This window comes from Copadichromis virginalis, linkage group LG1, assembly GCF_057382275.1.
Source record: "Copadichromis virginalis isolate Kocher_CV1m ecotype Utaka linkage group LG1, C_Virginalis_male_GT1.1, whole genome shotgun sequence".
In the NCBI taxonomy this organism is placed as follows: Eukaryota; Metazoa; Chordata; class Actinopteri; order Cichliformes; family Cichlidae; genus Copadichromis; species Copadichromis virginalis.
Genome location: NC_140618.1, coordinates 42,042,754 through 42,060,101, shown reverse-complemented (window position 1 = coordinate 42,060,101; position 17,348 = coordinate 42,042,754). Strand labels below are relative to the sequence as shown.

The 17,348-nt window shown below is 41.9% G+C and overlaps 1 protein-coding gene across 1 annotated transcript; it reads right to left on the bottom strand.

Annotated features, from left to right (window-relative positions):
• Positions 1-6,586: 6,586 nt before the first annotated feature.
• On the bottom strand, positions 6,587-9,871 carry tlnrd1 (talin rod domain containing 1). Its single transcript, XM_085463694.1, has one exon. The coding sequence runs from the start codon at positions 8,259-8,261 to the stop codon at positions 7,197-7,199; it is 1,065 nt and encodes a 354-aa protein (XP_085319820.1). The 5' UTR covers positions 8,262-9,871; the 3' UTR covers positions 6,587-7,196.
• Positions 9,872-17,348: the final 7,477 nt, after the last annotated feature.

The window sequence follows — 17,348 nt, the reverse complement described above, 5'->3', positions numbered from 1 at the left end:
TTCTATGTTAAAATAAAATGACATTGATTCGGTGGTTGTTTTTGTTTTATTTGGAATATGCACCACAATTTCACATAGCATAGCCCAATATAAATATTTACTTTATTTTATTTTTATTCTTCTGATTACCAGTACCACCTATTCGTAATATATAATTTAGTGAATTTTACAATTTAAGAAAGTTAAGCAGACTTGGGTTCAAGATGTCGTTGATGTGGCCCTCTGACACAACTTGGGTTTCTCATGTGGCCCCTTGTAAAAATTAATTGCCCACCCCTGGTCTAGGATGACACCAAGGCTCTTAACCTGAGGAGAAGGGAAAACTGAGGCGTTATCGATGGTGAGTGAGAAATGGTTTGCCTTCAAAAGGTTGGATTTGGTGCCAGTAAGGAGGATTTCAGTTTTATCCTCATTGAGCTTTAGAAAATTAGAGCTAAACCAGGATTTTAATTCAGATTCTGTAAGGGAAGAAGGTGGGAGAAGGAATCAAGTCTGCAGGAGAGATATAACTGGGCGTCATCATAAAAACAGTGAAAGTGAAGATCAGATTTGCAGAAAATGGTACTTAGAGGGAGGATGTATATTCTGAAGAGAAAAGGGCCTAAGACTGAACCTTGGGGTACACCAGAAGTGACCGGGAATAGACGAGAGCAGAACAATTTCAGGTGAATAAACTGGGAGCGGTCAAGGAGATATGATTGAAACCAGTCTAGGGGTGTGTCAGAGATGCAGAGAGAGGAAAGTCTGCTTAGAAGGACGGAGTGAGAAATGGTGTCGAAGGCTGAGCTCAGATCCAAAAGGACGAGAATGGTGAGAAGACCAGAGTCAGCTCTGATTAGAGGATCATTAGTGACTGTAAGTAAAGCAGTTTCTGTGCTGTGACATGAGCGAAAACCAGACTGAAACCTCTCATAGATGTTATTATTAACCAGGTGTGAATGAAGATTAACTGCAACTATTTTTTCGAGTATTTTAGAGATGAAGGGTAGATTGGAAATCGGACGGAGGTTGTTAAAGTTGTTAGGATCTAAAGAAGGTTTTTTCAGTATAGGAGTGACTGAAGCAGTCTTGAATAAGGAGGGAACGATACCGGTGGTGAGAGAAGAGTGAATGATAGCAGAGATGAGTGCGAGTAAGGAAGAGAGGCAGGATTTCACAAGCCCTGTAGGCATAGGGTCAAGATGACATGTGGCAGGCTTTGATTTACATATAAACTCAGAAATATCAGATAAATCAGGAAGATGAAAAGTGGAAAAGGGCTCAAAATAGAGAAAAGGTTCTGGAGAGGAGGTAGACACAAGATTTGAACTGAGATTGCTGGTGGATGTTATGGATTTTTGTAGAGATGACACTATCTTCTGAGTTATTTCACACTTTTTGCTTCCTACAAATTTCCATATGTGTTCATTCATAGTGTTGATGCCTTCAGTGAGAATCTACAATGTAAATAGTCATGAAAATAAAGAAAAACGAGAAGCTGTGTCCAAACCTTTGACTGGTATAGTGTAGTGGTAATACTACTCATCTTTGAAACTTGAAATCAGCATTACAGACAATCCCTACTGCGAACACGCCGAAACTAACCACCCAATCTACGCCACTACAGCAGTGATCACATAGATTCTTGGCTATAAGATGAACAGCCCCAAGTAGCAGTACACTCCATGGAGAAGGAGACTAGCGGGCAAGTTAGCTCTCCCTATCGGAGGCCCTGGAATCTGCCAAGCAAAGACTCACAGCCTTGGCCAGTGGCTTAAGGAGGCATAACAGGAGATTAAACCAGGTGTACTCCACTGAACCATCCAAGGTGTACTCTCAGTGGTAGGGGAGAATAACCCCACCAAGGTTGGAGATGACACAATACTGGAAGGATGAAACCCACAACAATTCAATTCAATTTCAATATTTTTATACAGCGCCAAATCAAAACAACAGTTGCCTCAAGGTGCTTTATATTGTGAGGTAGACCCTACAATAATACATACAAAACAAAAACCAACAATCATTGACCCCCGATGAGCAAGGAATTTGGCAACAGTGGGAAGGAAAAACTCCTGTTTAACAGGAAGAAACCTCCGGCAGAACCAGGCTCAGGGAGGGGCGGGGCCATCTGCTGCAACCAGTTGGAGTGAAAGAAGGAAGACGGGACAAAAGGCAGGCTGTGGAAGAGAGACAGAGATTAATAACAACACAATGCTCAGTGGCAGTGGATGTAAGAGCAGACCACAGCAACCTCCCTGAACAGGACCCAGTAAGTGTCACAGCGACAGACAGCAAAGATGCTCTACAGTCTGAAGAGTTGGACAGCACCAGGCTACATCATGAGTCACACTTGCTGGCTGAAGAAGCTGACCACACTCCATGAGTCCTGATTCCCAAGGATACCACTAACAGGTTTTTTGCCTCTCTGGTGTTCTCTAAAAAATATATATTCTGATAAAGATAATAAAGAAATACTTTTTAATCAAGCAGCAGTATCAAGCATCAAGTCAGTTAGAGTCCTGGGATAATTATCTATCCAGTTAAGTAACAAAGGGGTTTGTTAATCAGTTTCAGCTGCTTTGGTGTTAAAGATATTATTACGTTTTTAAAAAGTAAAAAACAAAAAGAAACATCCTGTCTCAGAGTGACGCTGAAAAACTAGTTTGTCTTTTTATTAATTCTCGGCTGGATGACTGTAATTCATTATTATCAGGATTAGGGCTGCACGATATTAGGAAAACCTGCGATGTGCGATAACTGTGATCAATACTGCGATAACGATATGACTTGCGATAAAATAAATAGCAAAACAAACAAACAAAAAAGAATACATAATTTCCGTTTTACTGCAACAGTTTTATTTAAAGAAAGCTGCTGTATTAGCAGTGTAACAACAAACTGCACTTTAACATTGAAACATTGCCCCATAATAAAAAATTCTGAGGCTTGAATCCTGAAAGACATCCTTTCAGAATTCAAGCTTGCCGAACAACCATCCCTATAATTAGTTTTAAATAAACATAACTTAAATTATTCTGCAAATTATCTCAATGCAGCTGTTCATCATTTTACCTCTCACCAAGTAGTTATGATGCCAGTCAAAACTGGAGAGGAAACTTTACTGTAGTGCTGGTGTAGCTTTCAGCTTGGCTCAGTTCAAACCTGACGGTCCAGCGGCATGGTTCGTACATTTGTGGAATGGCGACATGGGAAAAGTCGTTTCGTGAGGGGATGCGGTATCTCCGGTCCACTTTATGTATCAGACTGGTGAAGCCGTCTCTGCTAACTGTAGTTATAGGCATCATGTCTTTGTCAAAAATGTGTAATGGCCTCTGTTATTTCTTTGTAGCGCTTCGACGTTTTCTCATAAGTTGTTCCACTTGAAAAACTCTGATACAGAGACGGCTGTTGCTGCGGCGCTCTTTGTCTAACATTAGCAACATTAGCTAGCCCGGTCTTTCTGGAACTCTTCAAACAGTTCTCTGTGGTTGTGTTGAAGATGATGGTGGAGTCGTGTTTCCTCTGGTGGTTGCCGAGTGTTCGGCAAGTTTTGCAGAGCACCTGTGTTTGGAGAACGTCGTCTTTACCAAATCCAAAGTACCTCCAAATAAGCGAGGTGCTATTTTTTTTAGCCACGAGTTCATAGTCAGTAGCGTTCTCGTCATGCGTCTCACTCTCAGCCATTACAACTGTGACTCGTTGCTGCAGCGTTGTTCGCTCCCCACCTGCGTAGGAGGCGGGCCTCTAATCCATTTGATTGGTTAATGCCGTGAAGGGCTCTATTCGACTGGTCTAATGTGTAAAGGGGGTTCTTTGATTGGCAAATTCTTTAAAGCACGTGTGTAAACATTTTAAGGTACTCCATTATCGCAGTTTACGCTGTCTTTTGCGATGGGCCCATCGCGCAGGCTGATATCGTGATGACAATATATTTTCGATTTATTGTGCAGGCCCAATCAGGATGTCCTATAAAACTTCCGCAAAAGCCTTCAGTTGGTCCAAATTGCTGCAGCAAGGTTACTGACAGGGAGAGCATATTTTCCCACACCGACTTTTCTTCACTGATTCCCTATTGAATCCTTAGTTATACTGCAATAGGACTAGGCTAATTTGGGCTTCCCACAATTCACAATTATTTCTTTTTCACTCATACTTTTTTACTCACTATGTGGTTGCAATCTGCATTTAATCATTATTTAATATTAATCTCTGGCTCACTTCCAGTGTGTCTTTTGTCCTGTCTTCCTCCCCTCACCCAAAACAGCTGAGGCAGATAGCCGCCCCTCCCTGAGTCTAATTCTGCCGAAAGTTTCTTCCTTTTAAAATTGAGTTTTTAAGTCCCACTGCCGCCAAAGTGCTTGTTCATTAGAGGTCTTCTGATTGTTGGGACTTTCTCTGTTGTCTCTGTATTATCGTAGGGTCTTTACCTTACAACATAAAGTGCCTTGAGGCAACTGTTGTTTTTATTTGGTGCTATAAATAAAATTGAATTGAACTAAATTTAATTAAAAGGTGAACTAGAGGGGCAATAATTAGACATTTTACAGGTGGAGGCCACTAATAATGCCACGTCAACCAAACCCTCAGACAGTTTTAATTTGTTTGGAATACTAAAAACAAAAAGTTTTATTTCTTGTTATCTATCATCCACCTAGCCCTTACTCAGAAATATTTTCTTAATTCTCAGACTTTTCTAAGGCACATCAACAAATCTACAGCAGAACTGCTGAAAAAGAAGAGGTGTTGAAATGTCCCAGTCAAAGTCAACCTCAACTTGATTGGTATACAATGGTAGAACCTGAACAAATACAATATTAAATGAACCAGACCAAAGTTGTAAAGAGTAATAACCCAAAAATCCTCTACAATGATTTGACAAACTGACAGTTATACAGAAAACAATCACTTGAAGTTATGGTTGGTACAAGTAGTTCCACAAGATATTGAATTATGGTGCAAACTTTGCATTTGAAAAAAAAAAACGTGTGCCCCTTCACATTATAGCAGGGTGCAAGATGCCAACAGGCAGGGCCATACATGGAAATATCAACTTCCTCGTTGTATACTACCAATTTTCTGTTCTACAGTTTATCTGAATTATTATGTGAACACTGTTAAACAAAGAGTATACAGAAGGCTTACATGTAAATCAGATATGCATAAGCTCCACTGACAAGTTTGACAGCACTGTTTAGAAGTTTGCCACTGTCAGACAAATGTGCCATGATAGAGGCAATCAGGTTTGGAGCCATTAAATTCCAATAAACAATTGAAAACATTAAAACTACAACTGTTTTTTAATTACCATGAGTACTCAAAGTCACTGAAGTTTTTGGTAGTTCCAAGTTTCAACTATTTAACCTGTTTTTAAATAAACGTATGTTTTGTGTTATATTATGCAGTTTATCTTCACATAAGTGTGCGAGGACCTACATTTCCCTGCTTCAAAATATCAGCATCTAAGCTGGTTACTAAGTGAAAAGCTATCAGCATGCCTACCCAGGTCATGTTTTTGCTTTGCTGTACAAATGATTACAAATCAAATTACAGATGAACACGTTTTTGTGATTTTTTTTAACTAAAGTTTCATTTTTAGTGGAATTTTGAATTGAATCCCTGACTTTGGTTTCCACTGACCATTATTATGTCATTTTGTTATCAATGTACAGAAATTTGAATATTTAATTCATCGAGATGCCATAAGTATTAGAGCATATCCTTATTTCTTTGAGTGGGTTAGTTTTAGTCACTAAAGCCTTTTCATAATATTTTCTATGAATACCACAAATACCACATTACAGAAGCAGAAATGTCAGAGATAAAACTGATCAGCCTGATTGGAAACCATGAGAGAAAGAGCCCCGAGCACACATGGTGAATATACTCTGGCCTATGGATCACCTGAATCTGAAAACAAATTAAAAAAAGAGAGAAAACTGTAAAAGGAAGCACTGTGTCAAATAATTTAGGGGTGACTGTCTGGAATGAGTCCAATGCATCGCAGAGTTTGACAGATGAGTGAGTGAACATTTGTCATTGATGCTTTCAAAAAGCAGCAACAAACACACAAACTGTTCAATTCAGGCTAAATGAAACATTCATGAATGTTCATTACAGACACCAAAAGGCCTAAAATAGAACAGGTACTAATGAATTCATGAATGTTTGTTCATCAATAGAAAATATGTCTAATGTTTTTTAAGAAAGATGCTGAAATAGCATTAAAGTTAGTTTGCAGTCTCACACAGATAATATTACACAATTACTTAAGTCAGTTTATCTGTCTTTCACATATTAAACCTGCTTTCATTCATTAATGCAGTCAAAGGGTGAATGTTTCATCTTAGTGATTAAAAACGATCTACCTTGAGTGTAGCCATGGTCAGCTTTACCCTCGGGTAAGCAGCATGTCAGTCTCAAAGTACATACTAGCTTGCTCTTGCCTCCTGTTTCATCACTAATGGAGATCATAATGTACAGACTGAGAAGCTGCAGTCTACAGCTCTCACAGAGATAGCTTGCACAAAAAAGTAACCGAAGATGTTTGGGTTTTTTAGATTAAGTGAATAGCCGGATTTTCAAAAACATTTTAGCCACAACAGCATATAAGAAACATTTTTAATAGATGAAATAAATACTCCATTACATGCATGGTCAAAACACTTGAAAATAATATGGGGAAGTCTGGTAGATAGTGTAAACCCTAGGGCACACACTCACAGCAGCTTTAAAAAAATTCACACACACTGAAAAAAAAATAAAAGCATCTTGACACTCGGCTCACTCTTTCCAATCTCACAAAGCCCATATAATGGAGCAGGTCAGCCAACTATAGGTTCATACTGCGAGGCTACATCCATCATCGAGGCTGGTGTTTTCACTGCAACTGAAAACTGAGGTAAACTTTTCAGGTCTGAAAGCTGCTGTCTGTTGGTGAAAGCACATTGTCTGCTGAGCCCAGTTCATACCCAGAGTGGGTGAAGTGGTCCGTTTTGAGCATGGTTTAAGTTAAGTTACATCCAGCGCAACCTCAAAAACCCTGCAGTGGTTGTTTTAGTGCTTTTCTGCATTCTACACACAAATTTTAACCACAAGAACAGGCCCACACAGTGTTCTTCGGATGTTACTCTACACCTGATGAATAGGGATTAACCCAAAGTGAGTCTCTTTGGTACATGAAACAAGACACTGAACCTACATAGCCCCTTCCTAAACTAATTCACAGAATGGGAGTTGACTGGTGGCAGAGTCCTTGGAGAGGAGCGCTCTCTGAGTGCCTGAGTAAGCAGAGTGCAACCATCGGACACGGCGCACGCCGAGTTACGCAGACGCTCACGGTAGTCTGCCATTTTGGAGCTGCTCTCGGGATGCTGGGCAACATCCCTGAGGCCCTGAGTGAGAAGGACACAGGCAGAAACCACACTCATGGCCCCACCTAACACTGCCGTTTGCACCCCCTTTCCTTCGGCAGAGATGCTCGCAGCTCTTCCCAGGAACTGTGGCTCTGTAGCAAACCCAACAAGGGCGCCGACAGCCTGGACGAGAGCAGCACTGAAGAGGATGCATCGATTCCTGGTCAGCTCACTGGGCTGGGTTTTCACCTCCTTCACACACGCCAGGAAGGCCGTGCCACTTGTGCTCATGCTCTTGACGCTCAGCTTGAACTGCTCTTTTGCAAAGCGATCCCTGGACCTCTCGCTGGCCAGTGATGAGATGTCCGTTAGAGTCTTGAGGTTGGTGGAGATGTTCTGAGAGAGCTCGAGGAGGAGCTGTGGGGTGAGGTCTTGCAGGTGAGTGACTCGGAAAACGCTGCAGCTCTGTTCTACTTCATGTCGACAGCGGGTCACCTTGTAGCGATCCACCAGACCCGGAAGGCATTGTTGAGAGCCAGGCGTCTCCACAGATGCCAGGTAGGCAGCATGAGCTGAGCACTCAGTCAAAGACACCACAAGGTTAGTCATCTCCAGGAGGCGGTCCCCTACTTCCGTGAAGCGACCCATGTTGAGCTGGCTCTGGATGTCATGGGTGAGAATGGAGAGCTCTTTAGTGCGGGCAATGACCGTGTCACGGCACTGGTCGAAGGTGTCAGCCACAGCCACACCTTCAGATGTCATGACAGGCCTGGTCTCACTGGACAGCAGGAGGAGGTCAGCCACGAGCTGCATCTTGCCCTTACATGTGTCACAGATGAAGGAGAGCCGCTTCCTCTGCTGCAAACTGCCACCGGGTGTGCTGGTTGATCCCTCACTTGCTGATTTGCCAGAGCCACCACTAGCCATAATAATGAAGGGAGTCAGAGGAAGGGGGAGAGGGTCAAATGGCTCTTATATAAGGGTTCAGATATCTCGTTTTCTGCTGCTACAATGCATTTTACTGTTTAAGACACTTCTCAAATAAAACTAAACTTTTAAATAAGAACTGGCCAAACAGTCTTCCTTAAGTTCCTTCAGAGTTTAGGTTATTAATTGTAAATTACATGTTAAAACACAAGACACGTACGCTCAGTGTAAACATGCGGAAAGAGAAAAACTCAATTACTACATTTACCCCAAATAGTTAACGCATATGTGTCTGTATAAAAGCCTTAAGAATAGGAGTACATGTGAATATATTCTCAGCATTATCTGCCGTAGTTTGTTAGTAAATCTATTACACAAAACACCCAAGAAAAAGCCCTACAACTTTAAAGTAATCAGTGTAACAAGATATACGCTCTTATTTGGAAATGTTAACTTAAATGCCCTGAACAACATAGTCACTATTCTAAGTATAGTCCCAGATTGTTGTGGAGAAAAGGAATTCACAGGCTTCTAAATTAAAAAATACAAACAAAACACACAAACAGCAGTGCCACCAAGGTGCCTTCTAAACGGGAAAGTACACACTGACAAGCCCCTTGTCATCAAGAACATTCCCAAAGTGAATCTCTGCTGATCAGCAAACGTCAAATTTTTTTTTTTCTTTCAAAGAAGACGTCACCTCAGCAATGAACGGGTGCCTTTTGAGTTTTCTCTCTTTCTCGCTCTCTCTGTTTTTTAACTTCAGGATATCATTTTGTGGCCATTCGCGTCACAGCAAATAGCCAGAAAAAGCACCGAGATCTTGGCCGACTTGTTCCCACCGAGTGTGGCGTTCTCATGCTGGTTACAATCGGGGAACCACCCGGCAAGCTGTTCTGGTCAGTGGAAGGACTGGAGTTATCCTCCAACACCATCATTTCACGGGTCCTCCCGAGTAAAATTCACCGAAAATGCCACTGTCCAGGAAGAAGAAGCCTCTCAGTCCACTTTCAACCTCTTCTTTTTCAATCCGAGCGCTGGGTTATAAGATAGCGACTGCTCCGGTCCTCTCGACTCCATATGCATCGTCCGTCAGTCCGCCCTCCACGTCCTCCTCCGCGTCTTAACTCGGGACTCGAGAGTGTGTAGCCCCGCATATCCTCTGTGTGCGCTCACTTTTCATATCCATACCAGCCAGTGTTCTCTGAACATATAAATCACTTGTTTTGTAGGTCCACGACACCGAATCCAAACAGCGCAGCAACAAGAAGTGGCCGTTATTCCCAGCGACTGAAAGTAGAGCTGCGCGCTCCCACTACAGTACTATCAGGAAGCAAGGAGGGTGTGGTCGCTTCTGAACGGCTGCTGGACTGAGCAAACTTGTAGCAACGGAACAATACCGGCAGTCCTCCGCGGTTAAGTAATTTAGCACCGTTTATATTTACTAACCTAATGTAGTTTAACATTAACGGAGTCGCGAAAAAAGTTCGTAGTTATACAGTGACCACAGAGTTCCGCGACCTGTTTTACTCTCAGGACTGGCGACTGCTGCCCTGCCATAAGACACCCCTATAAAGTCAAGTGAGGCGCTAGCGCTAGCATAGCGAGCTTCCGAGACCGGAAGCCTTTTATTAAACAAATAAAAGCACAGCTTTTATGCAACAGCATGCAGCCATGACGGCGAGGCCATGGCGTTTGCACTTGTATGGGATAAATAGCTGATTATTTCCTTTAAAAAAAAGATGCTTCTTTTATTTTAGTTAAATTACATGTTTTAAGTTGGTTTCAATCAGTGAGTGATTTTAGTTATTTCAATTTATTTCAAGTTATTTTCAATTTTGTATTTAGCATCATTCATCCCAAACACTGAAACTCCTCGACGCATATTGCTGATTAGTAGAAAGAGGCATTTCACATCTGTTTAATCATAAAAGACAACTGAAAATAAAACAAAGCCTCACCAAGGCACAGCAAACTGCACTGAACATATGACAAAAGGCTAATTTCATCATAATGACAAATGCAGACAAACTTTGCTGGGATAGAGAAGGCTCTAAACAAGACGTTTTGAGAAAAATGAACAACATAACTTTTTTAAAAATCAACGATTACAAGGAAACTTTACTGTAAAATTAAGACAGCCTCTGTTGAGGTGCATCGGCCTGTACCTCAACAGCTACAGGCCGATGTCAGAGCCACTGGCCTGTAGCTGTGGAGAGCATCCTCACACAGAACATGACATCGTGGTTTGGGAACAGCTGTGTGAAGGACCAAAAAGCTCTCCAGAGAGTGATCCGTACAGCAGAACGCTGCTGCAGGATTGCTCTCCCCCCGCTTCAGGACACCTACACCAGGAGATGCCGGACTAGAGCAGCGCAGATACTGAAGGACCCGTCCCATCCTGGCAACAAACTGTTCCAACTTCTGCAATCTGGTAGAAGGTTCCGCATCTTCCGGGCAAGGACAGAGAGACTCAAGAGGAGCTTCTATCCCCAAGCCATCCGTGCTCTAAACACACACACCCGCCCTCTCACATCATCTATAATTGACTGAGACAGGACTCTTCCAGACACTAAACCAAGGCACAATGTACATTTCAATTCCTTTCATTTTAAATATGTTTATATTGTCTATCCTGTAAAATAGTCAGATGTCTATTCATATTAATGTACAGAATTCACCTGCTTGCTGCTACTACTGCACATTCACCCAGTGTATATACTATATGTATGTATATATATATATATATATTAGGGGTGCAACGATATTCGTATCGATATTGAACCGTTCGATACAGTGCTTTCGGTTCAGTACGCATATGTATCGAACAATACAAAATTTGTAATTTATTTTATCAACTTTCCTTCTGACGATGCTGTCTGTGTTGAGCGCTCAGTGAATCTGCGTTCGACTACTCGGCCTAGGCTGCACTGTCGAGCGCAGATCCACTGAGCGCTCAACACAGACAGCATAGTCAGAAGGAAGAGCGCAGGGCAAGCTAGCGAGACAGAAGTTAAGCTCTCCTTACAACATTCAGATCTGGCGTTTGGAATTATTTTGGTTTTCATGTGACGTATGACCCTGAAGGTAAGCGCGTCATGGACTAAAGTAAAACAGTATGTTGGATGTGCCATGCAATGCTCAATTACATGGGTGGGAACTAGTGTGTTAGCGCAGTTAGCTCGTTAACGTGTTGGCCGTCTAGCCCCATGCACGGGGCGATCGGCGGTAGCTCGTTAACGGAGATTTGCCGTGTTGTGGCGTTAAGGTCATTTCAACGAGATCAACCTGAAAGCACTAGCGGGAACACAACGAATATGACTGCACATTTACGCCGACATCATCCTAGTGCAAAGACAAAAACAACAAGCATGCTACTAACTTTAGCCGAGTCATTTAGACAGCTGTTAGCACATGATTCTCCTTATGCTGCTGAGAATATAGCCCAGAAGAAGCGGATAGTATAGCTTTTATTTTGGAAAGAGACATTTCTCTGTAATAAACTCTCTTTTCCAAAGATGAGTGATTCCTCAATCAGATACAGGGCTCGCAATATCGCTAGCCCGACGTCCTGGGGCTAGCGATTTTTTCAGTCGGGCTACCAAAATCTATCTCTGCCCTGCCCGTCGGGCTATTGTAGGAAGGAAAAATATATGTCAATGCTTTTGCATTCTTTCAGAAATGTAGCTGGGTAATTATGTCATTGGCATCGGTGAGCCACTGTCAATATGTGACATATTGAAATCGCGTTTGAATTTGCGCTTGTTTTTTTGCTTTCACTTTGCAATTGTGCGAACTGTGTATAGAGAGCGACAGCACTGATCTGTGAGTGATGATAATTTGTGCACCAATTCCTCTGACATCGTCTTATTAATCGTTAGCTTACTATGCAAACATGACAAGTGAAATCTCCCGCAGCTTTAACATGTGAGAGGTTGATCGCGCAGAGAATCGCTGAGCTTATGTGAGTCCGTGTGTAAAAGCAGCAGGATATATATTTTAGTTCTGCTGAGCCAAATAAGACAGGTCAGGGTGAAGAAGTGACAGCCAAAGAAAAGCTTACCACAAAACGGAGAAGTTATGACAAATCAGACTATAAGGCAAAAAGAAAGTGCAGCTTTATGGTTTCATGGACAAAATTATTTCTGTGGCTGCAATATGACGAGCTAAATAACCAGGGCTGCACATAAGTGGTCCGCAGGTGCGCATTCGCTGTCAAAATAAAAAACACGCACAAGGGTTAGGGTTAAATTTAAAAACTGTACTTTTGAGTTAAAATATATATTTATAATTTTAATAAATGACAAATTAAAAAGGCATGAACATTTTTTTGTATCGAAAAAATATCGAACCGTGACACCAAAGTATCGAACCGAACCGAACCGTGAATTTTGTGTATCGTTGCACCCCTAATATATATATATATATATATATAGATATATATATATATATATATGTAGATATATAAAATGTTCTTCCTCTACCCCCCCCCAATTTTTTGCACATGTCGAGGAGCGTGTCAGGCTACATTTCACTGTGACATGCATGTGACAAATAAAGAACCTTGAGGTCCTTGGGGCGTGAAGTCTTTGGCACTGGTACAACACAGGAGGTTTTCCAGAGCTGTGGGACTCTCCCCAGCCTCAGACTCAGGTTGAAGAGGTGCTCCATCACCCCACACAGTTGGTCTGCGCAGGACCTGACGACCCTTGCGCTGATGCCATCTGGGCCCGCTGCCTTCTTGGCTTTAATCCTCCTCAGTTCCCTCCTAACCTGGGTGGTTGAGAGGGACAGGCTGGAGCCTTGTGTTGAGTGTGTATTGGATGCTGTTGTCGGGGGTGGGGAGGAGTAAACAGGGTGATTAGAGGAGGTGTAAAGTCTCTGAGGTGTCAGAGGTGGAGCAGCAGTAGTGGGGGTGGGTGAGTCTGCAGCCGGTGTTGGAGACTGTCTCATGGATGAATCAAATCTGTTGAAGAAATGATTCAGTTCATTTGCCCACCTCACATCCCTCCCAGGCAGAGAGTTCTGCTGTTTGTGGCCTGAGATGGTTCTGAGGCCTCTCCAGACTTCACCAACGTTGTTTTGCTGAAGCTGGTTCTCCATCTTCTGCCTGTAGCTCTCCTTCCCATTCCTTATCAGTCCCCTCAGCTCTCTCTGCACCCTTTTCAACTCCTCTTTGTCTCCAGATTTGAAGGCCCTCCTCTTCTGCTTCAGGACAGCTTTAATTTCTGGGGTAATCCAAGGTTTGTTGTTGGAGAAACACCGCACAGTCCTAGTAGGTGCGGTGTTATCCACACAGAAATCAATATAGTCAGTAATGCATGTAGTAAGGCTGTCGATGGCCTCTCCGTGGTCGTCACAGATCACCTCCCACACAGTCGACTCAAAACAATCCTTAAGAGCCTCCTCGCTCTCCTCCGACCATCTCTGCACTGTGTCGGTGGCTCCCTGCGCACTAATGTCCTGTCTGGCTGCTTTTGCAATCAGAATTTTGATCTGAATGCATTGTGGTGCCAAATACATTTTTCTTTTGCAAGAACAGCTATGTAGAATCTCTATAGGCTCCTCTTGTTCATGTGAATATTTTATCTGTTTATTTATTAATTTTTATTTGTGTTATTTCAGTTATTACAATATATGTGATATAGTATGACGATGTCTAAGGCAAGACAGGCAAGAGAGAAAAAGGAGGAGATGGGGGGATAGACTAAAAGGATGGAGTACAAATAGAAATGCACAAAGTATTGCTAACTCCTGCACCTGTAAGTGACAAAAATCCAAAAACCATACAGCACCTGGAACACAAAACCTTGGATCACAAAAATGTAAAAATACATAAATCAACAATCTTCTTACCGTGTGTGCGTGTGAGAGAATAAGTGAGTGTATGTTTGTGTGAGAATGAATTCATAATAAAGGTGGGAAGCTGCAGCTCACACCGGTAACGGGTAACCGAGGGAGGAGGCCACACCAGTACATCCAGCCACGCACCCTGGGACCAACAAGCAGCCAAGGAGGGGCAAAAGAGTCCAACGTGGAGCGGTGACCATGTCCCAACGGGACCAAGGTCCAGCAAGCATCACACCCAGGCTTGCACACAAACAAGCCATTTGCTCACTTACTCACTCATTAGACACCCATTAGAGCACTTTGCCCTCGGACTGCGGCCTTACTTGTGGTTCCATGAATTTTATTTTTTAAATTTAATTTATTTTTTGCCTCTCCAGCACTGTAACAATCACAATTATTGTCTGATGGCCAAGAAAAATGCCAGACTGATTTATTTTTCCGAGTGGACCATTATGGCTTTGCCATACTGGAAGTGAGGACACACAAGGAACGCAGCTGACACGAATAACCATAACGAGGCAGGGGAAGCAAGACTGAACAGAATGAACATGAAAACACAAGAGCTTCACAATAAAACAGGAAGCATGATGCAGGAGTGGAGCAGAGGCTGACAAGAGGGAGCGAGGGAACACGAGGGAAAGAGCAGACATGACAGGCTGGGGAAACATGGATAAACCACAAGAAGGCAAAACAAGACAAAGTAAATGGCCTGTATTTGTATAGCGCTTTACTAGTCCCTAAGGACCCCAAAGCGCTTTACACAACCTGTCATACACACATTCACACACTGGGGATGGCAGCTACATTGTAGCACACCATTGTTTTTCTTGTGACATTACCAATAGATTTGATGTGTCACATGACCCTCTTCCTATTGAGAAAACAAAAGTTGTATCCAAGATGGCCGACTTCTAAATGGCCACCATGGTCACCGCCCATCTTGAGGAGTTTGCCCCCTCACATATACTAATGTGCCACAAACAGGACTTTAATATCACCAACCATTCCCATGTTATTACGCTGTATCCATATAAATGGTCACCCTGTAGTTTGGAGCCCAAAGCAGGGTTCAGACGTCATCACCTAAAGACTGGATATCCCAACTGCTTTGACTGTTTTAATGCAGTACAGTTGTTTATTTTACTTTACTTTAATGTCGGTCATATGGGTGGTACTTTAAGAGCCATATATTTTATGTTGTTGTTTTTTGTTTATGTAGCTTTAACTGGTTAGTAAGGAATTTTCCAGATTTAGTACCACATACAACGTTGTCCTAACGCAACCTTTGCATCAGAAATTTTGTTCTCTGGTTAAATATTTCATTTAATTCTAGTTATCGTTTTCTCAGGTTGTTGATTACATGTTCTTGTGTGGCAGCATAGGCAGATTCCAATTATCTTTTGTTCTAGTTCTGATACATTTTTTTTCACATTTTACATCCGTTCTCAAAGTGGTTAACAAAGTGTTAACCATTCTAGAGGGGATGGTGAACTAATATCATCTGAAGACTTTTGTGGTTTTAAAAGGGGATTTATGTGGTCTGAGCCCCATTCTGTTAATGCTGTGAGATAAATTCTTTTTGTGTGTGTGTGTTACGACTTTGAGCCCTTCTAATGTAAACCTATAGTTCATCATAGGCTCATCATCATCACATTCTTATGTAGCGCTTTCCTACTCTCCTGGAGTACTCAAAGCGCTCTATACAACACGCTGCATTTACCCCATACATACAAGCAATATTATCTATACGGTAAGTGCTTTTCTAACTATCATTCATATGCATTCATACTTCGATGGATGCATCGGAGAGCAAGTCGGGATTAGTATCTTGCCCAAGGATATTTGGCATGCAAACTGGGGGACCCAGCGATCGAATCACCAACCTTCCAATCAGCATCTGACCTGCTCTACCTCCTGATCTACAGCCACCCTGCAAATACATAACTTCATATATACCCAACCACTAATGGGTTTCATGATGAAGAGATTATCAGTGTTATTCGCCTCACCTCTAAGTAATCATAATAATGTTCGTGATCTGCATGTAAAAGACAATACTATTCCCTAAAAGAATTAAAAACTGCCCAGATGTAAGCTGCCTTGGCAGAGGTTTGCACTCCCAATACTTATTGTTCCATTTACAGCCATCCTATCTCCTTATTTCTTGTGTGTTGTATGAGAGAAATGCAGACTTCCCTATTACAACAGGGTCACTACTTTCACTGGTCTACCTGGAGGAAAACATGTTTCCTTATAAAGAGAAAAGGGCAGCATGCAGATTGTATGGAGGCTGTTTATTCTGAATGATTCTGAATTACTAACATACACAATGTGATAAGAATAAAGTAGATTCATATTTCAGAATACACATGAAATACAAATCTATCTCCTAAATCTGACAGTATTTTTTGTGCAAACCTATTTTCTTGCATAGGATGAGAAAATTTCCATGCAAGTAGTGGTAATGTTACTCTATTTTCTAATTCTCAAAAACATACATCCAAGAATTAAGAATTGTGTAAACAGAAGACTTAAGTTCCTTTCTGCAACTGTCAACTATTTGTCACCAGAGAAATCCAGAGAACAAATTATATAATTAATAAAGTGGTCGGCTTCTGTAGCTGCAAGAAAAGCCCAGACCATCAACTTTCCCTTATCATATTTGGCAGCTGGTATGGAGTTTGCGCTGACATCCAGTGTTTGACCAAATCTATGATCTGACCTTGGAGTGAACTTCCCAGAATGTCCACTCCTGGGAAGATTGCGGCTTAGTGTTCACACATACCTAAAAATCCTCCCAATCAGCAAAGGGTCAAATCTTCTCTTACAATGGTGGTCACATCAAGTGCATTTGATTAGCAAGACCTTTGATTAACTGCTACTCAGTCTAGTCTAATGCCTATTCAAGGTACTTAAGTTTTTCAGAGAACTTTATGCAGTCCTGTGAAAAGTCTCTTTTGATATGACTATATAGTTTAAATGATGATAAAAATCCTTTATAAAAGCCATCCAAACCTACCTGACCGTATGTGAAAAAAAGTTATACCAAGCTGGTATAAAGTGAACCTCAATCTTTATAAGCTTATTGGTATGGCTCTCGACAACAGTCCTATGACTATGTCCACACATGCACAGGGATTCTTCAGAGTTTATTTTGAAAAACCTCAGTTCACATCGAAATGCAAAAACCAAACCCAAACACTGTCAAAAGCAGCTCACAAACATGGTGCAAATTGA

Coding starts and splice junctions, on each gene's coding strand:
- tlnrd1 (XM_085463694.1), bottom strand. CDS start 8,261: ATGGCTAGTGGTGGCTCTGGCAAATCAGCAAGTGAGGGATCAACCAGC.